This window comes from Hemiscyllium ocellatum, chromosome 31 (assembly GCF_020745735.1).
Source record: "Hemiscyllium ocellatum isolate sHemOce1 chromosome 31, sHemOce1.pat.X.cur, whole genome shotgun sequence".
Classification (NCBI taxonomy): Eukaryota; Metazoa; Chordata; class Chondrichthyes; order Orectolobiformes; family Hemiscylliidae; genus Hemiscyllium; species Hemiscyllium ocellatum.
The window spans coordinates 45,777,468-45,803,945 of NC_083431.1; the positions used below are offsets into that span (position 1 = coordinate 45,777,468).

At 41.0% G+C, this 26,478-nt stretch overlaps 1 protein-coding gene across 1 annotated transcript; it reads left to right on the forward strand.

Annotated features, from left to right (window-relative positions):
- The first annotated feature begins 3,523 nt into the window (after positions 1-3,523).
- Positions 3,524-26,478, forward strand: LOC132830269 (cytochrome P450 2J6-like). The gene is made up of 9 exons (XM_060847813.1): positions 3,524-3,730; positions 13,097-13,265; positions 14,321-14,473; positions 19,307-19,467; positions 21,674-21,847; positions 24,212-24,353; positions 24,928-25,115; positions 25,776-25,917; positions 26,297-26,478. The coding sequence occupies exons 1-9, from the start codon at positions 3,524-3,526 to the stop codon at positions 26,476-26,478; spliced, it is 1,518 nt and encodes a 505-aa protein (XP_060703796.1).

Consider the following 26,478-nt stretch of genomic DNA (forward strand, 5'->3'; position numbering starts at 1 on the left):
AAGGGATCCACAGGCAGGGAGATCCCACCCACAGAGAGTCCTTCTCTCTGTTCAGCATCACCGTCTGCTCAGACTGAAGAGAAGAAACTGCTTTCCTGTACATTTCTGAGCTAGCAACAATGGTTGATGGACCATCAACACCAGCAATTGCCTTTTTACAGGCCTCAATGGTCATGTCTAGGTGCACATTGCTTTTAACCAACAAACTCTTTGTCAATAGCCTGAGGGTGATGTGGCCAGAGCTGGCACTGAAGCAGTAGCAGTTACCCCAGTGTAGGTATGCTGGGTTCCGCCAGTGACTCCGATGTGGAGGTCATCATTTTGGAAAATACCAAGGCCATCCTTTGTGAAGAGAAAAGAAAGTGTGTCTCGGACAAAGCAATGAGACCCAGACAGTTTTGGTCTCAATGAGTCCCAGGCAGCAACAGCTACAGACTTCATGGGCTCCAGACTGCAACAACTACAGTCAGTGTGAGGTCCAGACAGCAATAGCTACAGTATCTATCAGGTCCAGACAGCAACAGCTACAGCCTCCGTGAAGTTCAGACGGTCACAGCTACAGTCTGTGTGAGGTCCAGACAACCACAGTCTGTGTGAGGTCCAGACAGCCACAGCCTGTGTGAGGTCCAGACAGCCACAGCCTGTGTGAGGTCCAGACAGCCACAGCTATAGTCTCCATGAGGTCCATACAGCAATGGCTACAACTCAATCAGGTACAGACAGCTACAGTCTCTGTGAGGTCCAGGCAGCAACACCAACCTGGTATGCAGCCGCAGTAGCAACACACCTTTCCAGGCTCCACTCACTGTGTGGTTCTGGACTCCTAGCCCCAAACTCTCTAAGTTCTTCATCCAGGCTGCAGCATACTCATCCTGGCCCCCGCCCCTGTCCCCATCCCTCAGCATGGGCTAGTCCCTTCCCAGGACAGACTGTTCTGCTGACCCATCCCTGAGTCTGCTTTATACAGGGCTCAAGAGATGGCCTGTTACCAAGGGAACATATACTCAATGAGCTGCAACGGGAGATTAATTAGCAATTCCCCCATGGGCCATGGGTTATCACAGATTAGAATGTGGAAAATTGTGAAATTGCTCACTTTCCCTGGAAGAATATAAGTGGATCAAAACGTAAATGAAGAATGGCTGCCAAATTCCAAGTTGTACAGAGATCTGGTGGATGGGTCACAAAAAGTTAATACTGTGCATATAACCAAGAAGGTTAATGGAATGCTGTCATTATTTGAGAGGGATTAAACATATAAGTGAGGACTTTAGTTATGCTTTAGTTATGCAGAGCATTAGGGAAACTACATCTTGGACACTGTGTCCAGTTTTTGGTCTCCTTATTAAGGAAGGCTGTAAATGTGGGCTCAGGGGATGTTTATTAGATTGACATCTGGAATGAGTAGATTGTTTTCAAAGGATAGTTTGGACAAATTGGGCTTGTTTTCACTGGCGTTTAGAAAAGTGAGTGGTGACTTGAACTGAGTGTATAACGTGCATGTGGAAAGGATAGTTCCTCTTGTGGGTAAGTCCAGGGTATTTTTTTAATAAATTACATGTCGCCCTTTCAGGACAGGGATGAGGAGAAATGTTCTCTCTCTGAGTGACTCCACAACTCTCTGCCTCAGAGAGCAATGGTAGCAGGATCATTCAATATTTTCAAGGCAGATGCTTATTAGGAAGGGAATTAGGGTTGGCGAGGTGGAAATGTGGAATTTGAAACACAAACAAAGCAGCCAAGATTTTACTGAATGGTGGAGCAGGCTGGAGAAGCTGAATGGTCACGTCTGCTCCTAATTCTTATGTTTGCACATTTCAGTCTCTGATTTTATCATTACATTTGGTGAGATCCCGACTGTTGTTACTGGACAAGTCAGACACCTAGTCCGAAATCTGCTGTAATAGATCATATGTTGCTTTGGTTTTATTTAACAAGGTGGTCTTTCACTGAAACACAAACACACAATGCTGCAGTTATTTTTAACAATGAAACAGAAGTTTATTACTCAAAAGACAAAATAGAATATCAAATTATTTACATATTCCCACAATTTTAAAGATTTTGAAACACACTCTTAAAATACAATCCCACCTATTCCAACAGCATCCCTTTAGTCAAATGCCAGAAAGAATTTCCTTTTTGAAATACCTCCACATTTAACTTAACTGTTGCTTTCAATTCCTCAAGAGTTTGATAGCTTCTTCCTTAAGTATTCACATGACTGAGCTTAGACTTTCTTGGCATTGAATAAGCCCTTCAGTGTTCTAAACAAACACTCCTGATCTGAAACTTTCAAACTAAAATCCTTACACCAAGATAACTCATTTTTTAATCTTTCAGAACTATTTCCTTTTCCTGGGAGGAACTGTTTGGAAGTAAAAAACACGACAAGGAAATACTCAATGAATGGCAGGACACAAGGAAGTTCAGAGGACTACAGGGATCATGGGATGCTTGTCCACAGATCCCTAAAGGTGTCTGGCAGATTAATAGGCAAGTTAAGAAGGCATGTGCACTTGCCTTTGTCAGTTGCTGTATAGATTAAAAGTACAAGAAGGTTGTGTTGAAGCTATACAGAACTGTGGTGAGGCCACAGCTGGAGTACTGCGTGCAGTTCTGGTCACCACACTATAGGGAGGTTGTGATTATATTGGAGAGGTTGCAGAGGAGATTCACCAGGATCATGCCTGGGATGGTGCATTTCAGGGATGAGCAGAGACTGGATAGCTCGGGTTATCTTTCTTTAGAACGCTGAGAGGGGACTTGATAGATGTACATAAGATAAGGCGGAGCATGGACAGGGTAGATAGAAAAAAAGATGTTACCCTTGATTGAAGGATTAATATCAAGAGGCAAAGTTTTAAGGTGAAGGGCAAGAGGCTTAAAGGGTATTTGAGGAAAATGTTGTCACCCAGAGGATGGTGGGGGTCTGGAGTGCATAGACTGGGAGAGTAGTTGAGGCAGGAAATAGCACAACCTTTAAAATGTATTTGGATAAGCACTTGAAGTGTCATAACATTGAAGGCTATGGGCCAAGTGCCAAAACATTGGAGTAGTGTAGGTTGGCATAGACTCAGTTGGCCAAATTACCTTACAGTATGACTGTATGTTGCAAAAGCAAATAAAGGAATATCATAAAATTTAGTAAAGTCTTCCAAATTACCTTGTCCTGTATAGAGTTTAATCTGATCCAAGTTGGGGTGTGGAAGTAGATTTTGCAAAATCCCTAACAAGGAATTCTATGACATTGAAAACCTTGTTAATCAAACCCTGATGAAAGGTTTGAGGTTAAACAACAGGACAGTGATTGACTTAGAGTGAATGTTTGATTCCGTGTAGCTTTTAATAGGTCCCTGAACATATAAACTAAAGTCACCCGATGTAATAGAGTGTGGAGTATTAAATAAGATTGGGTGGCCACTCCCACTAAAACTCTGCACAGCCTCACTCATTGGCAGCTGACAGACCGGGTGGAATTTGTTCTCTAGCTGCTGGACAAGAATTGATCTCTCTGGGGAACATGGAGATTTCAGCATTCACTGGATTTCTCTCTATGATTTGTGACAAATTCACTGTACTGGCCTTGTTCTTCATGGTGTTTGCCCTGGTCGTTGACTACATGAAGAGACGCAAGGGTCAGAATTACCCTCCTGGGCCCCGGGGTTTTCCTTTCTTTGGGAACATTCTTCAGGTGGACTTGAACAACCCCCACTTATCGTTTGCCAAGGTAAAGTACAAATGGTCAGATAGCAGGGTATGGATGGGGCAGGCTAAAGCTGAGGCCTGCATTCTGTGGATCAAACTTAACCATCTCAATTACTTTTTCCTTGTTAGTGAGTTTTTTTTTTCATCTTCCCCTTTTTCTGTTCCATTAATTCTGGCTAACTTTCTTTCCATATGATCCTCTTTTACTGCAATTTCTCTTTACTTGATTATCTTTTTATTGATTAAATTTTTTAGATCTTGTTTTTCTTAATGAAATGTAGTCTAATTTTTAAGTTCAGAGTGTATTGTTCCAAATCCTGACTGTGTGAAAACCTGAATAATGTATGGCCTCAGTATGGAGAATACATCGATTCCTTGCCCTCTCTTTGTTTCTCCAATTGCTTTTCTGTGTTACTCTGCTTTTACTTTGCTTGTTTCTCTTTTTCATTGTATGTTTGATTGTACCCTGTTTACTGAGTGTTTTGCCTCTCTCAACCTACTCTCTCTTTAATAGGGCCAGTCATAATCTTTGTGTTGTCTGATCATACAAGCTATGAACAAGAGTAGGTCATTTGTTCCCTATAATCGGCTCTGCCATTTGAGAAGATCATCTTCTGAGAGAAAATAAATTCTCAACTCAGTCTTAAGTTGAAGTCCCTTTATTTTAATAAGGAGTCCCCCATTTGAGTCTCTTCCCACAAGGACAGACATCCTTTCAGTATCCATCCCAGTCAAGTCCCCTCAGGAAATTAGGTTTCAAAAGATCATCACATTCTTCTGAACTCCAATGGATACATACCCATGCACTTCAATCCTTCCTCAGAAGATAATAGTTTCTCCCTAAGAATCAGGTGTGTGAGCTTTTTCTGAACTGCTTCTAATGTAATTATATCCATTTTAAATAAGGAAACCAAAACTGCACACACAAAGTATTTCTGAGTGGACTCATCAATTCCTTGTATGACTGTAAAACACCTCTATTCTTACATTCTAACCCTGCAATAAGCAGAAACATTCTTCAAATTTATATGTGAAGTAACTGCACAGAGGCTGGGTCCCATCACCTAGTCACCTTTATTTATTACATGAGAAGGTGCAGAGAGAGGGATCAACTTTAATATTTGAGAGGTCTGTTCAAAAGTCTAACAGCAGTGGGGAAGAAGCTGTTCTTGAACCTGTTAGTATGTGTTTTCACACTTTCGTAACTTCTGTCTGATAAAAAGAGGTGGAAAAATGTGTAAGCAGGGTGGGAGGGGTCTTTGACTTTAGTGGCTGCTTTCCCGAGGCAGCTTGAAGTATAGACAGAATCAATGGAAGGAAGGCTGATTTGCATGATGGACTGGACTGTGTTAACGACTCTATAATTTCTTGTGGTTTACATAGCTAAATGTTAGTCTCATCTGAAACACTTCAGGCCATTTCATTATGTCATGATTACAAGTTGCTGTTGCAAATTGTTGTTGTGGCCTTTAGCAGGTAGATTTCATGAGGTATGCTGCTGGAAATAATGTGACCAGGTAAGGAGAGATCAGAAAAAGCACTAGAAATGATCAAAAGGAAAAATTGTCAGACGTTGATGTGCAACTTATTTTCAGTCAATTTGACTGTGTGCTATTGAGGTAAAAACAATGACTGCAGATGTTGGAAAAGAGATTCTGGATTAGTGGTGTTGGAAGAGCACAGCAGTTCAGGCAGCATCCAACGAGCAGCGAAATCGACGTTTCGGGCAAAAGCCCTTCATCAGGAATAAAGGCAGTGAGCCTGAAAGCGTGGAGAGATAAGCTAGGGGAGGGTGAGGGTGGGGAGAGAGTAGCATAGAGTACAATGGGTGAGTGGGGGAGGAGATGAAGGTGATAGGTCAGGGAGGAGAGGGTGGAGTGGATAGGTGGAAAAGGAGCTGGGCAGGTCGGACAAGTCATCGGGACAGTGCTGAGCTGGAAGTTTGAAACTAGGATGAGGTGGGGTAAGGAGAAATGAGGAAGCTGTTGAAGTCCACATTGATGCCCTAGGGTTGAAGTGTTCCGAGGCGGAAGATGAAGCGTTCTTCCTCCAGGCGTCTGGTAGTGAGGGAGCAGCGGTGAAGGAGGCCCAGAACCTCCATGTCCTCGGTAGAGAGGGAGGGGGAGTTGAAATGTTGGGCCACGGGGCAGTGCGGTTGATTGGTGCGGGTGTCTCGGAGATGTTCCCTAAAGCACTCTGGTAGGAGGCGCCCAATCTCCCCAATGTAGAGGAGACCGCATCGGGAGCAACGGATAGTCTATTCACTATGTCAGAGTATGGAGGAGTCTGTTCAATAAGGGAATGGTTCTGAAGGGGTGAATGTCCATGTTACATTGCCTTTACTCATTTTATTGATGTCACACAGTCTATGGCTGGAGACAAGAAAATCTATTTAAGCTTTTGGAAGAAGCTGGTGTAGCTGTAGCAGTTCCCTAAGGTCCTGATAATTATACCAGACCAAATATAGTGGTCTTATTGCTACCATGCAATAAACTTCTTCTGTAAATATTGTACAATGATATTGCCTTTACCACTAATCACTAGATAGGCTCAAGATAAAGCAAAGATGAAGGAGGTTTGGTAGAAGTGGCCTATCTCAAAAGTCCCTTACCTAGTACCACACACTGATAAATGTGGCATGTACCACAAGAGGCCAAGAGTGGTCATCTAGGAAAATATTACAGGGGCCAACCTGCGTGGAGTATTTGACATGAACACTGCAGGCAGCGTAATGATGGAGTATCTGATAAAGTTTCAGTGGAAGCACACTCGACTGCCCACTGATTCCGCACTCTTCTCACTCGTCTTTCAAAAAAAATGAAGGAGGATGTTGATAGGAAGCTCAGTCACATCATCCACAATTGTTCCACAGATAACTGGGATTCATGTCTAACAGCCTCATAACACCATGGACACTTTAACAAGTCAGTGTATGTGGGCATTTAATTTGGATACAGCGGTCAAGACAGCAAAAAGTCTCCTGCAAGCCCCCTGGCATTTGAAAAGCTATCCAAATACTTGGTAAAATCTGAAAGACACTTTCAATAAAGATTTGCAGTCTTGTTTCAGGCCATTGAAGCCAAGCAGGTGGGCTTAACAATCAACAAAAAGCTATGGTTCAATTTGGGAAAAGGAAAGGATCCTTATTTTAATATTTCAGTTAAGTATCTCCTCCAGTCAGGCCATTATCCAGAATATCTAAGTCACCCATTTCAATATAATGACAAATTCATTTCCGGGGAGATCACAAACCATAAAATCATTATTTTGTAAAATTTACATTTGAAAAAAAATTAGCAAAATACAGATGTTTCTCCTTCAGTATTTTGCCCCCTACTTGTTTGCCTGATGATACAACTTGGGACTGAAGATGTTCCAAAGAGGTGGACCAGCATGCTGCAGATAAGACTGAGCAATTCCATAACCAAATGATCAAATCAAAGCTTTGCATTCCTGTTATATCCAGATAGAATGGTGCTGGACAATTAAAAATAAACTAATAGGAGGAGGAAGTTCCAAGAACATCTCCAACTTTAATCACAACCCATTCGAGAAAGGTTGAAGTATTTGACAAACTGTACAATCGATCCATCTTGGCTTCCTCCTGAGGTACCCATCATCACAGAGGCCAGTCTTCAGCCAATGCGATTCACTTCACATGATATTAAGAAAAGGCAGAGCTCACTGGATATTGCAAAGGCTATGGGCCCTGACAACATCACAACCTCAATCTTGTTTCCAAAAACTTGTGGGGTCCCTGGCCAAGCTGTTCTGGTACAGTCGAAACACTGGCATCTTTCCAACAATGTGGAAAATTATCCAAGTATGCCTCATCCACAAAACGTAGAACAGATCTAATCCAACCATTGACCTCTTCATCAGTTTATTTTCCATCATCAGCAAAGTGGTTGAAAATGTCTTTGAAAGTGATACTTAATCAGACACCACCACTCGATGATGCTACATGTGTGTTCCACCAGGGGTGCTCAGCTTCAGATTTCATTTGGCCTTGGCCCAAAATGGAATGCCTTGCAATACTCAAATCCCATGATAAGAAAGCAAGATCAAACTGGTTCTGTCAATGGGCATGTGATTCTCCTCAGCAAGACTTTCCTCTCTGTTTTAGATCCAGTTATTGTCAGTAATTGGTGTTATTGTCAAAAGCAGTAAAGATTAAAATCTATTCTCTTATCTAACAATACATCAATCTGTATCATTGGCAGAATTGCTGATAGATATGTCAATTAGTAGTTTCAAGACTATCTATCTCATTATAATTTTCATTGTACTCTAATCAGTATGATCAAATATTCTCAACTATGCATGAGATTATGCTCTTGCTGAATTATTTATTTATAATCCAAGTTAAACATTAACAATTTTGATTCATGCACAAGTAGTAGGAGTTTTCTATTTAAATGCTAATGTCTGCTTGGTTAATCAATAAGATCGGATTGTGGCCATATCTCCAGTTTCCTGCCTGTCGCCCAGAACACTTAACTCCCCTGTTGTTCAGGAATTTATCCAACTCAGCCTTGTTCGTATTCATTGAACACTGCTCTCTGATGAAAACAATTCCACAAACTAACAATTTCCAAGAGAAGTTTCTCCTCATCTCAGTCTTAAATGGGATTCTTATTTCGAAGCTTTGTCCCTCAATTATAGTCTCTCCCACCAAGGGAACCATCCTGTGAATATTCACCTTTTCATATTTCAAAATTCCAATGGGAATTGGCTCAACCTGCTCATAATGATATAAATTTATTTTATTTAAGAAATGCCAGGTCCAGAATAAAGTTGCAAATAAATGAAAATATACAAAATGCAGAGAGAATTAGAATAAAAAGGATATTAAAAGAGCAAACAGAAAGAAAGAAAGATTCCTGTTTATAAAAAGTGCCTTTCATGACTTCAGAATGTCACAAATGATTTTACTGCATTGTGAAGTGGAATGATGGGCAGAATGGAGAATACTCGGCAGGCCAAAAGTGCTAATAATCAGATAATCTGTTCTCATGATGGTGATTGTGCAAAAACTATTTGGCAAGGCACTGTTCTTCCTCAAATAGGCAAATGAAAAAGTTCCCTCCAGAGAGGGCAGAGAGGAGTCGTCCATCAAAGGCACCTCTGACAGTGCGGGACTCCTTCAGTTCTGCACTGGTGTGTCAGCATTGCATTTTGTACTCACTCTGTTGTAGATCTTTAATCCACAGCCTTGGAAGAGCAATAAAACCATTTTAATACCATGACAACGTTATCATAGCACTTTGCACTTACGGCTGGTTTATGAGCTGTCTCAGCAAAGTATGAGCAGGAGATATTGGAGCAGGAGAAAGTCTTTTGGCATGTTGATCTATTTATGATGACACAGACCTTCACAGAATAGAACTCAAAATCTATCATCTCTGGGATGTGATAAAGCAGGATACTTTAAAAACTGGGCCAACACCATGAATATTGTGGAGGAGCAGGCAGTGCCTATCTCCATAATGGAATGATCCAGGTCAGGAGTCCTGGGCTTGGGATCACAACCAGAACCACAATGTGTCCTTTGACCTGTCAGGATGTTAGGATCCTGGAACAAACTTGCAACGATGACAGAATGCACATTACTGGCATCTACCCAACAATGTGGAAAATTGCCCAGAAATGTCCTGTATACAAAAAGCAGGACAAATCTAACCCAGCCAATTATCAGTCGACTCTCAATCACTAGTGGTGACAAAAGGTGTCTATTGTAATTTTAATGAGGTCAGCCAGCTGGGCCTCACAGAATGAGTTTCCTGATTGGACCCGATTAATTGCCCCAATCAGAGACCCCTGGCTGACATAGAAAAAGGGTGGGGGCACTTGCACACACACACCATGGGTGCTGGGGAAAACATAAACACTTCTGCAGTTAGGCGGTAGTGCGGGGGTAAAGAAAAGAAAAAAAAAACGGGACTGATAAAAAACAGCAGTGAAAAAGAAAAAATAAGAAAAATAATAAACAGGAGTGTAAGGGCACTGCTCGTCACTGGCCCACTCGGGTGTTTCCTCTTACAAAAAAAATTTTAAAAAAGGGGTCAGAGATACACTCAGGCACTTGACTCTGAGTGAGACAGAACTAGTCAAGAACTAATCATTGGTAAACAAATGGTGAGTTGGTGACAGGATACTAGGAAGATGGTTATTATTGTTGGAAGTCAATGACCGCCTCTCCACCATTTGACCAGAAGTTGGGATGTTTGCTGATAATTGCATGTTTAGCACCATCCATGACTGCTTAGATACTGAAGTAGTCCATGTCCTAATGCAGCAAGACCTGGACCATATCGAGGTTTTGAGCTAGCAAGTGACAAATAATATTCATGTCATATAAATGCCAGGCAAGGGTAATTTCCAACAACAGAGGATCTAACCAGTTGGTCTTTCACACTCAGTGTTATCACATCCTTGCAGTTACCATTGACCAGAAACTCAAGTGGACTTGCCATAAAAATACTGTGCCTCTTAAACCAGGTCAGGGGTTAAGAATTCTGTTGCAAGTAATTCAACCCTTGACTCCCAAAGCCTGTCCACTATCGACATGGCTTAAGTCAGGGGTGTGATGGAATACTCCCCACTGGATGGATGCAGTCCCAACAACACTCAAGAAGCTTGACACTATCCAGGACAAAGCAACCTGCTTGATTGGCCCCACATTCACAAACACCTGCTCTCCCCACCAACACTTGCTTTAAGAATGTTCACGAGCTCTGCTTTCACCAGCTTTTCAGGAAGACAGTTCCAAACACTCAATCCTCAGAGAAAATAATTTGCCTCATCTGTTGTAAATGTGTGAGCCCTAGTTTTTCATTAATGATCCCTAGTTCTAGATTCATTCATAAATGGAAACATTCTCTCCACATCTGCTGTCTCCTAGCTGCTTGTTATACCTGCATATTAACATACAGTTTATACTCATGACTCTCTCAACATCACCAAACCTTTTACAAGATTGAATCCCCTCATACCTCCATATATCATACTCCATCTGCCCACTTAACCCAACTATCTGACCTTGCCCCCTCTGTGTCTTCTCATTTTTGTATCGTAGACAAACTTTCATCTAAATGATTAAGTAAGATTGCAAAGAGCTGAGGTCACAGTGCTAACCTTGAGATACTCCACGATCACAGCCTGTCAACTTGAACATGCCTTGTTTATCCATGCTGTCTGTTTCCTGTTAATTAACCAATCCTCAATCCATCATACTGTACTACCTGCAAATTGGAGGACATTCCTGTACATTCTGGAAGGCATTCAAGGGTCAGAATCTGCAATGTGTCTTTCATCTTATCACTATCCTAGGCCTAGACTTAACTTTATCTTGAATGAGATTCCCAAGTATCATTGCTCCTGCCTCAGTCTGCTGCATGAGTACCAGATGGGAGCCATTGTTGGATCATTCTTTTACCCTCCGCTTGATCAACCCACCCAATTGATTCGTCAGCATAGTATGGAAGCAGGTCATTCACCCAGAGTCCACATCAACCCACTAAAGAGCATCCCACCAGATCCACCCCTCTACTCTATCCGTGTAACTGCATTTCCGGCTTACCCACCTAACCTGCACATCCCTGGACACTAATGGCATGACCAATCTACCTAATCTGTGCACCTTTGGACTGTGGGATGAAACTGGAGCACCCAGAGGAAACTCACACAAGCATGGGGAGAATGTGCAAACTCCACACTATTGTGCAAAGGTACAAATGCACCTAGGTGCCTGGCACTGAGAGGCAGCAGTGCTAACCACTGAGCCACCTGCAGCCTGAGTGATTCATCTCTCCCAGCTCAGCCACCTCTTTTATTATCCCTGTTCCAACCATCAGCCAGCATCCCATTTGATATCAGTTCAAGTATGACTAGGTGTGTTGTGGTCCCTGTGATCTGACTAGATGATTGGCCACAAATCTCTGTGATGAGGACACAGACCCCATCAATTCCTGGCCTGGATTCCCTTAATATCCAGATAGTCAGTGATACCAGACTATCCCTGCTATTCATGCTATTGGAAAGTGATCATGCTTTATGCATTCCCAACTAGAAGAAAGTGAGGACTGCAGATGCTGGAGATCTGAATCGAGAGCGTGGTGCTGGAAAAGCACAACAGGTCAGGCAGCATCCAAGGAGCAGGAGAATCCATGTTTCAGGCAAGAGCCCTTACCCGAAACGTCAATTCTCCTCCTTGGATACTACCTGATCTGCAATACCTTTCAAACAGCACACAATTTTTTTCATTCTCAGGCAACCCAGTATAGTCCCAATGCTCACACTCAGCAGGCAGCATAATAGGTAACCAGAGCTACATAGTCAGTTTTAGCTAATTACATGATTTTCAAAATCCAATGACAGAGGATGGATACAAGACAGTGAGGATTTTAAGTATCACAAGCATCAGTGTGGGACAGACGGTGAGAATTCTCACATCCTCATTCTAGTAATCAGATGGGTTAAGCCTGTCTTCTGATAGGACAGCCAAGCACAGTTTCAAAATGGTAATGTCTTGCTGGAACAGATCCTCTTCATGAATGGCAAATTAGACTCAAGGGGACTTCTGCCTATGTGTACTATAATGCTACAATTTTAGATATTTTTCTCATTAGCCTGTTTTCTGGAACATGTGCGACTTGAACCAAGGCCTCCTAGCTCAAAGATAGGGACACTATCACTGTGCTTCGAGGGTCCTTCCAATGTTACAATTTTATGTGACATGTTACCTTACCAACTTTCAGACATTTCACTATCCATTAGCTGCATCGTTGAGGTAATGACATTTTATTCGATTCATGATCGATTCACGGTTCGGCATTTTTTTCTAATTAGCCAGTTCAGAGATGTTAGTACACATTTCTGGAGCAGGTGGGATTTGAACCCTGGCGTTGCACCAAAAGAGGGCCCAATGAGGGAAAGTTCCAGCAGAGAAAGAGGCAACAGTGAAGCAGGCACCTGAGGACAAATGAAACTCACCACTTTGTTAAGTGGAGACCAATATGCAAACTCCATACTGTCACCTGAGAATAGAAATCAAACCCAAGTCCCTGGTGCCCCGAGGCAGCAGTGCTAACCACTGAGACACTGTGCCACTCACAGTTGTTTGGCATTGGTGATTACCCAATGAAATCAAACCAGTGCTGATGAAGAAGCCAGTCCCACACTTCTTTCCGTACACACAATGACACAGGAGCTGAAGCCCTGCACTAGCTGGGCCACAGCACAGAATAATACTAAGAGATTAAATATGAAATCATTTCAAATTGCAGTATTTCTGTTCAACATCAAATACATAGGTCAGATACAATATTACACCAAAAATAACAGGCTTCAATTTTTCCTCCACTTAATTCTGCTCTTTATTTTTAAGCTGTGGAAGGAATATGGCAGTGTGGTGAGCATACAGCTTGGATGGACAAACACAGTGATACTAAATGGCTATGAAGCTCTCAAACAGGCTCTGGTGAAGAAATCAGAAGATTTTGCTGATCGACCAAACTTAGCAATATATAAAGATTTGATTAAACGTGCAGGACAAGGTATCTGCGTAGAATGCTTCAGAAACAGGGTTGGACCTTGGGCAGGGTAGGGGGGGGTAGTATTATTTGAATTGAATTGTCACCTTTTTTTGGTTCTACGTCTATGTTCTTAATTGACTTTACTCATATCTCTTGACAATGAAATCCCGCCTCAGGCGACTGACTGTGTGGAGTTTGCACGTTCTCCCCGTGTCTGCGTGGGTTTCCTCCGGGTGCTCCGGTTTCCTCCCACAGACCAAAGATGTGCGGGTCAGGTGAATTGGCCATGTTAAATTGCCCGTAGTGTTAGGTAAGGGGTAAATGTAGGGGTATGGGTGGGTTGCGCTTCGGCGGGTCGGTGTGGACTTGTTGGGCCGAAGGGCCTGTTTCCACACTAAGTCTAATCTAAAACGCACCTTCTGTCACTACTGTCTCCATGGGCCAGACCATTAGATGGATATATGTCCTTGCTGTTGCCTTACAATGAGAGTTACTAGTGCAGCTTAACATGCAGCACTGAAGGATAGAAGCATCTTATAAGTGCTTCAGAGAAGTGTCCTGGGTTTTCTCACAGGCTGGCATGTTGGATACCAATGCCTGCATTGTGGGATGGTGTGGCCAGTGCCCAAAGATGTTTTTTTTTCTCAGAGTCCAACACGGAGCAGGTGGCGAGCTAAATCAACCGGCTCTGACTTCCAGGTCGGGTTTTCTTACTTTGAGAGTTTGGTAAGGTGGAAGTATTCAATAATGACTATTAACTGGTAACTCATCACTGCCCAGTGAGAATCTCGTCACAATGTTTGTCAGAAGTATGAAAGGTGGAGTGAGATAATCTTGATGGTGAGATAAAGCTCACTGTACTCCTTGCCCAATTCTGTCCATGTCTCACCAGAGCCCAATCCCTCCGGCTCCTGGAAGGTTCTGTGCTATGTTTACTTGACTTACAAAGTAAAGCTTGTAATTTGACTCCTACAAACATTTTATAAACCGAATCAGTTCCCTTGTTTTTAAATGCATCTTAACAAGTGAAATAGAAAATAATATGAAGAAATCCCTCTGACATTGTACGCCCACAGGCATTGTCTTTGCAAAATATGGCCATTGGTGGAAAGAGCAGAGAAAGTTTTCACTTTTGACACTGAGGAACTTTGGGCTGGGGAAGAAATCTCTAGAGGCACGAATTGTGGAAGAGGCTGGATTTTTAAACAAAGAATTTGAAAATGCAAAAGGTGAGTAAATTCCAAGGAAATTCCCTTTATCATTTTCAGATAATTGTTACTCATTTACCTCCTCTTTGCAACGTGTACACCAATTTCTCAACTGTTTAACTGAAATTGGGTGAGGGTTAGCGTGTGAGGGTTCTACTTGCTTCGCAATTGATGGACATTTTACTGACCAGATTTGGACTGCTTGAGATGGGATTATTTCCGTTCAAGCTGTGGGCAATGTAATTTTCAATGACTCTCCATTTTGTTTCACGAGAAAACCTATACCCTCAAGGAATCTGGGATTCACAGATAGCATAAATCCTTAACTAACAAAGAAGTCAGAGGTGTTCAGGTCAAGCTGTGGTCTCAAATCAGACCAGCCAGGATCTTACTGAACGATGGAACTGTCTAACATGATAGGATAGCCTACTCCTGCTCCTAATATGCATGTTCATATGGAACATATAACACTATAAACACTCCAGCAACTAACTTACTATATCCAGTACAGGTAATACTCTCTCTTCACATTTCATTTATGACAGTATTATAGTGACATAACCTTTTGCACTCACTCAATCTCATGTGGCAATTAGGATTTACCTCAGTTTATACAAGTTCTTGGACTTTCAATTCTCTTCCAAATGAGAGATTTTTTTGTTGCTGTTGGATATGCTTTTCACCATTCTTGTAGCAAATCTTCTTTCTTATGTTATATAGAGTTTACAGTTTTTCATGGCCTAGGTTAGAAAACTGAACTTGGTTTGATTAGTTTTTGTGACGAACAACAGAGTTTAACACAGTATCTGAGCTTTAACTCTCAATGCAGTTGTTTTAATATTTATGTCTATAAAGAAAGCCTAAGCCAAACACCTGAATGGTTGACAAATTAATGTCCTTAAAGATGTGGGTTAGCCTATTCACTTATGGTGGTGACTGAAGTGATACCACTTATAAAAGGTGCTTTATTTAAGAATGTATTAAGGATATTACTGAAATTATAATGGTTCAAGGCATTGATGAACAGGGTCACTTTTCTAGAAAAATAGGTAGCTATTTATCTTTTCAATAAACACATTGAAGTGGGTTTCACTACTGGTAGCCAGTTTGGAAATTCTCAAAGAACTGAGGGAAGCATCTTTTGATGGGCACTCAGTACTATGACTCAATGTAATGGGGAGATGAACGCCCATTGGAGGCTTGGAGTAAGTACAGACGGTTTTCTATAAATATACAACCCTGTAAAAAACATGCTGTAAAACATATATACGCAATGTGGAAGTTATCCGTCATGTTTAAGATATTAGTAAAGGTTTCTGTGGATTAGAGTATTAGTGGCCCACTAGGTAATGCCAGTCAATATTACTTTTATTTTGTTTGTTGCAGTAAAAGTCTGAAAACTTGCAATCCAATTATGCAATTCTGGTAAATTGGTCACTAGAAATTCAAACCTGCTGTTTAAACTATTGCTCCCAACGGGGATCAGAACAAACTGGGGGCCCCATCTGAGATTTAAATACAGCGGCAGAGAATGAGTACAATGACATTTGCCAGAATTTACATGAAAAAGATTCTAGAATTGTCAACCTGTTTTACTGGCAAAAATGTGCAATCTTCCCTTTGAACACAAAATTTACACATTCCTAGTGTTCTGGTGTGTTCTAATGGTAAATATATTCAAAGCTGTTGGTTTGTCACAAGTGCCCCCAACTGATGATAATAATTCCTGCAGTTTTGGTCTGCTGCCGATTGGTTTTTAATTTTCAATAATCTGCCTTTATCTTTGTAATCAGAGATGACATCTAATGTATTGATCCCCTCGAATCATTTTGGTCCTTCCCTCTTTAATTTTTTTACTACTCTGAAGCAATGTTTTCAAATCTCGCTCACCATGCTCTGTTCATCATCAGATTTCTCTTTCCAGTTTCCCTGTGGGTTTGCAAACGATGGTTGGCTGTCACTGATGTGTTTTTAAGACAATTAATTCATAGCAATCAACTGTAATAGCAGCTGCTCTTACCTTAAAACAGCATAGGGTTTCTAGGTAGGGTCTTATATCTATTGAAACACTATTTCAAACCTTTTCCATTAGTGTCTTTCAAAACTTGTTGAATCTTCACAGCTCTATACCACTCTTCAAATATCATTTAATTCTCTCGAGACAAAAATCTCATTCTGTTTCTTCCTTGGATTTCTAAACTTTTGGTTTCTATGTCTCTGATGATAACTTCCAAGCATTGAGAGGAGCATTCTTCACCATAATGTAATCACTAGACTGTATATGAAAAGAGACAAGTACAGTTCTAATGTTTTCCCAATGAACACATTTCACACTGAAACTGTCCAGTTTTCCTGTAGCCATTGTAACTTGCTATCAAATGTCTCAAAACACATTTCAACTTCTTGTTGAATTTAGGCAAACATTGCTTGCAAAACCAAAACCGAGTTAAACCTGACCTACCGTTAAATTTGCCTGCTACCCTGTGTTCATGTAATCAAATCTTTCTCTTTCCAGTTCAAATTTCCTAGCTTCTTTCCTTCTCTCATTGCAATTCAAGGTTTTCCTTTTATTTTATCTTTGGCATTCAATAACTTTTCTCATTTCTTCTTCTTTTCTTTTTCCCCTCTCTTTCGAATTCAAGTTTTTTTCATTTCTTTTTTGGATTCAATTTCTTTATTTCTCTTTTTCCTTCACGTTTGGGCTGATGTCAGTCCAATTTTAATTATTTCATTTTCACCTGAATTCCAGGTAACTCGACTTGTGTGTTTTAGAAGGACTTTTTCTCAATGTTAAGGCATTGAACAACAATTTGTCTTATTAGTTTCTGCCTTTACATATAAATCTAATTTTTGTTTAAGGATTTTGTTAAGATCTGTAACTCAGGTTGTGGTTGAAGTTGTTAGTCGATTTGCTGAGCTGGTTGATTTTCTTGTAAATTTTTTGTCACCCTTCATGCTGTGTAGCCTCTAGATGAAGTGCTGTCACTGTGGTCTGCCTGGAACTATACAATTCTGTTTGTTGTGGCGGGTAGTTCCACTTCTGGTTTTTGTACTGTAGTGGTCTGAAGATGGGGTCTATTTCAATGTGTTTGTTTAGGAACCAGCTGATGAATATGAGGCCTCCAAGAATTCCCAAGCTTGTCTTTGATTAGCCTGTCCCAGTATTGTAATGCTGCCCCAGTTGAATTGGTGTCCTTCATAAGCCCTTTCCTGAAGAAGGGCTTAAGCCCGAAACGTCGAGTCTCCTGTTCCTTGGATGCTGCCTGACCTGCTGCGCTTTTCCAGCAACACATTTTCAGTCCTTCATTGTCAGCCTGTATTGACATCAGGGAGGACTGGTCATGTCACTTTGATGTGAGCTGATGCTCGTGTACTCTGGTGGCTAGTTTCCTGCCTATTTGTACTATGTAATGGTTCTCGCAGTTGCTGCATGGTATTTGATACATCACATTCATCCTGCATGTTAAGGGGTCCTTTGTCCCGGATAGTAGCTGGCGAATTGTGGCTGTTGGTTAGTGTGCTGTCATTATTCCCAGACAACAGTTCTGAGACGTTTCTAATTTTTGTGCTGCCACTTTCAAATATATTATTTGGTTCAAGGCATTGATGAACAGGGTCATTTTTCTAGGAACATAGGTAGCTGTTTATCTTTTCAATAAACACAATTCTAGAATCTTTTTCATATAAATTCTGGCAAATGTCATTGTACTCATTCTCTGCTGCTGTATTTAAATCTCAGATGGGCCCCCAGTTTGTTCTGATCCCCGTTGGGAGCAATAGTTTAAACAGCAGGCTTGAATTTCTAGTGACCAATTTAACAGAATTGCATAATCGGATTGCAAGTTTTCAGACTTTTACTGCAACAAACAAAATAAAAGTAATATTGACTAGCATTACCTAGTGGGCCACTAATACTCTAATCCACAGAAACCTTTACTAATATCTTAAACATGACTGATATACACAATGTGGAAGTTATATATTTTATAGCATATTTTTTTTACAGGGTTGCATATTTATAGGAAACCATCTGTACTTACTCCAATCATCCAATGGGCGTTCATCTCCCCATTACATTGGATCATAATACGGAGTGCCCATCAAAAGATGCTTCCCTCAGTTCTTTGAGAATTTACAAACTGATTACCAGTAGTGAAACACACTTCAAATGATTCTTCTCCTAGTTTCGCTCCAGGGAATCTTACATTGCCTTGAGTTGTACTGTTTTAATTAGACATTGTTCTCCTTCCTTCATTCTACCTTGTAAATCACAAAAGAACCCTGCAGAATTCTCCCTGCTGCTAACCACATCTATTGCAGTCTTTGCTTCATTGAGACCTCCCCCTTTCTCTCTCCACTTTAGCCCAAAATCTCCGAGATAGTAAGTTTGTCTATTGTCAGCCCAGCTGCATCGCCAATAAACATTTTGCACTTTGCTTTCAGCAAATCTCAACTGGAGCCTTTGGTCTCCATGGCAAACAAGTTGTACAGGCTTGCTACCAGCAGAACCTATAACAGTTATGTGATCATCTTCACTGCTCCATTTCGCCTTGAGTTAAAAATATAAAACACAATCATCTGAGATTTTAACAACAGTTTTCATCACTCAGCATCTGATTATATTGTTGATTGGTATTCTATAATAACTGGAATAAGAAGCTTGAGAGCACCATAAACTGGAAGCAGTGGTCAGATTTGTATAGATTAGAATGGAAGGGTTTCGATCTGAAATGGAAATCTAGCCATCAGGCAATACTAAACCCCTCACTCCAATCTTCAGTTAAAAGTGTCAAAATATGTTTTATTACAAAGATCATTTCTTGAAAATAAAAGTTTTTTTTATCTTTTATACAGGACATCCTTTTGATCCACATTTCTATCTATCTTGTGCAACCTCGAACATAATCTGTTCAATTGTCTTTGGAGAACGTTTTGGATATCAAGATAAAACATACCTTGAATTTTTAAAAGTATTTGATGAAATTTTTGAATTGGAAGGTGGATTTTGGGGTCAGGTAAGTCCAAACATTGGATAATTAATGTAACAGTAAGCATGGGTTTGCAGTGTGCTGCACGTCAGTGTTAGTCTCAAATGAGAAAGGTTTGATAAGATATTGGCACAACTTGGAACTCAGGTAGGCGGAAGTGAGGACAGTAGATGCTGGAAATCAGAGTCTAGATTAGAGTGGTGCTGGAAAACCACAGCAGGTCAGGCAACATCCGAGAAGCAGGAAAATCAACGTTTTGGGCAAAGGCTCTTCATCAGGAAAGCCCTTCCTGATGAAGGGTTTTTGCCCGAAACGTCAATTTTCCTGCTCCTCGGATGCTGCATGACCTGCTGTGCTTTTCCAGCATCACTCTAATCTAGACTTGGAACTCAGGTGTTGAGCGGTCTGGAAAAAACTCTAAATTAGGTGCTGAGCAAATTGCTCAGCTCTGCAGAATCACGTGAACACACTTTCTAAGTACTTTCCTGACTGTTTTCACATAACAGTTTCTGAAAATTATTCTACAAATCATCTCCTTCCTTGCTTTTCTTCCTCGTCTCACACTATCTCAACGAAGTAGCTATTCTTCAGATGCGATAGTATAATTTCAATTTTCCTGGGAAGGTATTGCCTTCACACGTTGTTGCCTCCAGCATATGGCAATCAGAATTTCACCCCTGGGCATCTTTTGTTTGTGTTTAGCTACTGTTCAACAATGTAAAATTAAAAAAAAAGTGTATTTGAGGGCACTCTGAGTCACAGTACAGAAACATACTCATCAGTGCAAACTCATCCATGCTGACTAGGTATCCTAAAGTGGCTTAGTCCCACTTGCCTGCTTTTGCTCCATATCCCTCCAAACATTTCCTATTCATGTATCTGTCCAAATGTCCTTAAATATTGTAGCTTTACCCACTTCTACTACTTGCTCTGGCAGTTCATTTTATATATGCACCACCATGCGTGTGAAAATGTTGTCCCTCAAATCCCTTTTAAATCTTTCCCATCTCATCTTACCTATGCCCTCTTGCTTTGGACTCCCTTTCACTGAGAAAATTACCTTGGCTATTCACCTTAACTATGCCTATCATGATTTTATAAACTTCCATGCTCTAGGGAAAATAGCCACAACCTCTCCTCATAACTCAAACCTCCAGTCCCGGTGACATTCTTGCAAATGTTTTCTGCACTCTTTTCAATTTAACAGCAACCTTCCTGTAGCAGGGCAATAGAACTGTACGCAGTATTCTAAAAGTGGCCTCACCAATGCCACAACATGACATCCTAACTCCTAAACTCAATGCTCTGACCTATTAGGGCAAGCATGCCAAATACCTTCTTCACCATCCTGTGTCGCTGCAAAGCCACTTTCAAGGAAGCACAAATCTGCATCCCTTCAGCAACATTCTCATTACTCCTCTGGTTGCCTTCCTGTTCCTGGTGGCTGCCCTTCTTATCTGAAAACTCCAGATGTATGTTTCATTCAATAATCTTCATCTGTCCTCACATCTGATGCAGGACTTTAGTATTACTGTGATGTGTTTGATGATGACCTGATCAATGCTTGCAGCTCAATATATCTGTGCTCAGCAGTGGGCGGTGTAGGCTGCTGTCCCAACGGTATCATGAACTGAAGCTCCAGAGGGCAGACTTGGTCTGAGGAGGTAACCTCACCATTTTCCTACTGGGTCGAGTAGAGTGGGAGAGTGGATTCATTTCAAACAAAGACATAAGGCTGTGACCTGGGCAAAGAGAGCTCAGCTGCATAAGCCTGTCCTGATCTGTCACGCTCAAGCTACATTATGGGGTGACTGGACATGAATACACCACCATCTGTAACTGGAGTCTAGAGTCATGGGGGAAACCATTATTACTGATCTCAACTTGAAATCTCAACAAACTGCAAGACACTTCTTTGTATATGGTTCTAATTTTCTTTGGGATAAAGTAGTCAAATGATTAACTCAGATGGGAGATATTCTGTTGAAAAGACCCTTTTTTCTACAATTGCCAATTTTTCTTTGGGGTGAAGTAGTGAAATAGTCCATGCAGATATAAAAGGTATCATTCTCCTGTTAGATATATCAATGGCTTTGGAATATGGCAAAACGTCACCATTAACTCCATAAATATATTGAGATGAATTTCTCTGGGACTATTTCCAACAAAATCAGAAGGAATTCTTTTTGCGAAAGAATATATGTTTCATTTCGAACCCTGTTTTGCTTTGCAGTTGTTGAATACGTTCCCCTTTATTCGTCACTTCCCGGGTCCACACAATAAGATATTTGAAAATCAAAATAAAGCTGTTGAGTTTGTTCGGGAGAAAGTCATGGAACATAAAAAGCAATGGGATCCAAATGAGCCCAGGGACTTCATCGATGCTTTCTTAACAGAGCAAGAGAAGGTAGGAGATGGAAACTGGGCCTATTCCAGACGGTGTCATGGGGACGGTATAACTTTACATTCTGTGGAGCTATTTAATCCCTTCTTAGCAGGGAAAGAGAAGGTAACTGGGCCATTTTAATTGCAGGATTCTTTATATTTGACGTACAGCCTCTTGCTGCCTGTTTTTTGAAGATATTTTCTGTCTAATTCAGAGACATTTGACAGGTATTCACTCTACAAGAGGTCATTTAGCCACTATTAGTGCTCTTGAGCTAGCTTTTACAAGTTACCTTGGATTGACTTTCAAAAAGGGTGGTATGTGTATAAGGAAGAGAGTTTGTGGAAGGAGCGAGGGAGTGGGGCATATTGGACATCTTGTTCACATAAGCAAAATAGCCACAATAGAACAGTGGACCCCTTGAGCACTAAGAGAGTCTGCATGTGGAATGTTATGCCTTCATCCATGGCGAGTTTAAAGACAGAGGACAATTGGTCAGGAGATGGGGTTCCTGCCTCCATCCTGATTAAGTCCAGAATGGGGAAAGGTCTATGGGCAGCTTCTTTGTCCCACTGTTAACTGAAGTCCCTAAGTGAGAAATGCATGGTGAAGGTGCTTCCAGGAAGCAGAAGCAGCAAGACTCTAAGCTGAAGAAACACCGGATTCGAAGTAACATCATGATGATACAGTTTAAAACAGTTCTACAATATAAAGATTAATTAGCTCACTGAGAAGAAATTTTAAAAAAAATCAATCTTGGCAGAGATGGACTAAGTGAACACAAAACAAGACATCTTAAAATACAGAATCAAAATCAGGCACTAAGTGCAGATGTAGCACACAGTTACAGAGCTGCAAACAAGGAGGTGGACACACACACACACACACACACACACCTTAATACTGCAGGGGAACCTCCTTTAGAAAAGATAACCAAGGAATTTAAAGGGAAAGTTGATGATCCCAACAATCCAGGATTCACATAATTTGCTTATGTCCATCCTACTGCACTTAAACTGAGGTCGCTATCCTATCAGACTGGTTGCCAAGACTGAAGAAATAGAAACAACCGTCTACAGAGATGGGACTTCACCATGTAGGTGGAATAAGAATGCTACAGATTACACTACATCACAAACAGCAGTTGAAAACGTTTGTGTAGTTCATAGTCAACACTCCTCACCTTTCAGCCAGTGTGTTTGAGTGTCAAATCCTTCAAGATGTCAAAAGGAGTTCCACTGGTTCCAAGACAACCAAGTGGTCCAAAGGCAAACAGTTGTCGAGACACTCATCTACCAAACACTGCTGTTGACCAGTTAAGGAGCAACTTGTAGAATATTTCACGGAGGGTTAACATGGAGGCATCGAAGGATCCTGACTGACTGTGACCAGATTAAGCTCCTATGTTGATTAATCTTGGTGACAAAACTATGAAGAAACTTGTGGTGCATTTGATACATGGCAGCCCCTTCATCTCCTCTGCAGGACAACTATATCTACACTCCAGTGAGGTACAAACTTTTGCTGCAATGGAAAATACCTGCTTAAGTTAGACAGAATCTTTCAGCTCCGTATGATTCTTTTAAAATCTACTACTATTTGAGGGCACGCAGAGAGAAAGACTGTATCCACTAGTAGGAGGGTGGGTTATCATGGGATACATATACTTCCACTGTGAGGAAGCCAGGAGAAGATAGGGGAACATTTTATTACACAGCACATTTTCTGAAGTGCACCACGATGGACATAGCAGATCCAATAATCATTTTCAAAAATAAATCTGATCGAAAAGGGAAAAAAATGTCAGGGGTATGGATAGAACAGAACAGGAAAGTAAGAACTTTTAGATGAGTAGAAAACATCAGTTCTGAACATCACACTTTAGAAAGCAGGACAGCTCATTTGAAAGGTGTAAAAGGAATGTACCTGGTTAGTACCAGGGATGCCTGACTTCAGTTTTGTGGGGAGATCTGAAAAGCTGAATCTGTTCTCCTGACAGCAGAGAAGGTTATCAGGAGATGTTCAAAATTATGAAATGTTTGGACAGAATAATAATGGAGATACTGTTCCCTGTGGCGGAAGAATCAGTAACCAGAGATTACACATGTAAAGCGATTGGTAAAATACTTCTTTCTGCTGCTAAATCATAATCATGTCAAGGCAATGCCTGGATGGGGGGGGGAAAGCAGATTTAAACGGTAACTTTGAAATGTAAAGTGGACAGATGTATTCCACAACAACAGGAAAAGACAAGGGAAATAGAACTAGTTGAATAGTTGTATCAATTGACATAGATAACATGGCATCAAATAGTTTATCACTGTGCTCTCTTATGTATATAATTCCACACCTTAATCACTGATTTATTTTGTATTTGGATTTCAGATGAAACATGAACCTCAAACAAGTTTCCTGGAAACCAATTTGTTAGGGACACTTTTTGATCTCTTTGCCGCGGGTACTGAGACCACCTCCACCACCCTGTGCTGGGGTCTGCTCTTTATGGTGCTGTATCCTAACGTGCAGTGTAAGTACAGATAGGCCTCTAATACCTGACGGGGCCACGGTTACCATTTTGGAATGTGGGAGCAGGAAGGACAGAGATTCCAGTGGGAACTGAGATGGAGACACTGGTATTAAGTGAGACAGGGAAGAGGAAAATTGGGTTCTGAAAAAGTATAATATTGGATTCAAAACATGAATTCTATTTCTCTGTCCACAAATGCTGCCAAGCTTGCTAAGTTTCTCCAGCATTCTGTGTTTGTTTAAAAAGGACAATGTTAATTGATTTAGAAGTAGTGGGACAATTAATCATTTTATGCTTTTGACACTGACTGCAGTAATCCTACGATCAGTAAAATAGGGTTTTGAATATTCTGTTTTTTTATTCACTAAGCCAAACTATCTGGTATTTATTTAATTAATGTTTGTGCGACCTTAGTGTCCACAAACTGGGTCTGCATTTTCTGATGACAATAATGACCAGACTTCAGTAAGTGCTCTATTAGTGGGATATCTCTTGGGACACTATGACATTGTGAAACTTTATAACTATTTCTTAGGACTTGCATTTAAAATCTGTTCTTCTTCTGTCTCTGTAGCTAAAGTGCAGGGAGAGATTGACAGTGTAATTGGGAAGGAGAGAAAGCCAATGTTGGAAGACCGTGAGGAAATGCCGTACACTAATGCTGTTATCCATGAAATCCAACGCTTGGGAAATATCGTTCCAAATTCACTTCCTCATCAAACATATAGAGATACAGAGGTCATGGGTTACACAATCCCTAAGGTATAGTCTGGTATTAATTGTAAGTATGTAGTTCTCAGAAATCTGAAGTAAAATTCTACAATTCCCCAATTCTTATAGTTAATTATGGACATTCATTATTGTACAGTACCTGGATTCAGAAATAGAAAGTACGAAGGTTCTGTGTTAGTAGGACTGTTCCCTATTGCTTCAAAAGCTAGGCTTCTGTAAAAACCAATATTATTAATGTAGTAAATCCCAACATCAGGAGGTCTCAGCTATTTTTCCTTTATCCTAGTAGATGTGTCACAGCTTGTACTTCCAAATAAACCTGTTGGACTATAACCTGGCGTTGAGATTTTTAATTTCATGGAAACAGGTAGATGCGATGATGAAAAGAAGCCTCTTGTTGATTGGGAGCTGTGTAAGAGCTATTGGAAAGGGTTGAAATTGTAGAATTTCTCTGTCCAATAAACTAGAAACACATACTTCACTGTCCAGAAGACTGTGCTAGTACTGATCTTAATCCCAGAGCATGGTTCTATGACAAGAGACACAAATGTCTGCAACAGGGAATAGATATTCCTTAGCCCAGGTGGGTCGATACCTTTTTTCAGATACAGGGGTGGCCTCCTCCATATTGCTCCGATGGCCGATTACAACTATATTCTTGACTCACATGTCTCTATTTTAATAATGTAGGGAACAACAATCATCCCATATCTGTCCTCCGCCTTGTTTGATGAGAATGTTTGGTCGACTCCACACCAGTTTAATCCGGGTCACTTCCTCAACTCAGAGGGGGGCTTTGTGAAACCAGAAGCCTTCATCCCATTCTCTGCAGGTAACATACAATTCGAGGAAGCATTAACTGTACGGAAATACACAGCTGCAGGTTTCTAATGCTATCCAGCCACATCTTAATATAGGGTTTACCTCAACGAGGATGTGGAAAATCCCATAAATTACCATGTAAATTTTCAAATCCTCTTATGAGTGACTCAGTTTTGAAAGTGCTCTCTTGATATTTACTGAATAAAAAGACAATATTTATGTGCTGTTGTAAAAAGTTTGATTCACTGAGTGTAAGATGGGGTGGGATGCTATCAGTGGGACATTATGTATTTAAGACAGTGGCCATTCGTTGTTTAATCAATGTGACCCCACGGTGACCTTCCGTTCTCACCTGCTGACTCGACCGCTCTTTGCTCCTCTCTCTGCAGGTCGCCGTGTGTGCCTGGGGGAACAGCTGGCAAAGACTGAGCTCTTCCTGTTCTTCACCTCCATGCTCCAACAGTTCACATTCCATCTCCCAGAAAATGAGCCAAGACCTAACTACACTGAATCCAAATTCGGAATCACCCTGAGTCCACGTGCTTATCGTCTGTGCGTTAAGCTCAGATAA

Coding starts and splice junctions, on each gene's coding strand:
- LOC132830269 (XM_060847813.1), top strand. CDS start 3,524: ATGGAGATTTCAGCATTCACTGGATTTCTCTCTATGATTTGTGACAAA. Junction 3,731..13,096: donor CCCACTTATCGTTTGCCAAG/GTAAAGTACAAA, acceptor TTTATTTTTAAG/CTGTGGAAGGAATATGGCAG. Junction 21,848..24,211: donor TCTTAACAGAGCAAGAGAAG/GTAGGAGATGGA, acceptor TTTGGATTTCAG/ATGAAACATGAACCTCAAAC.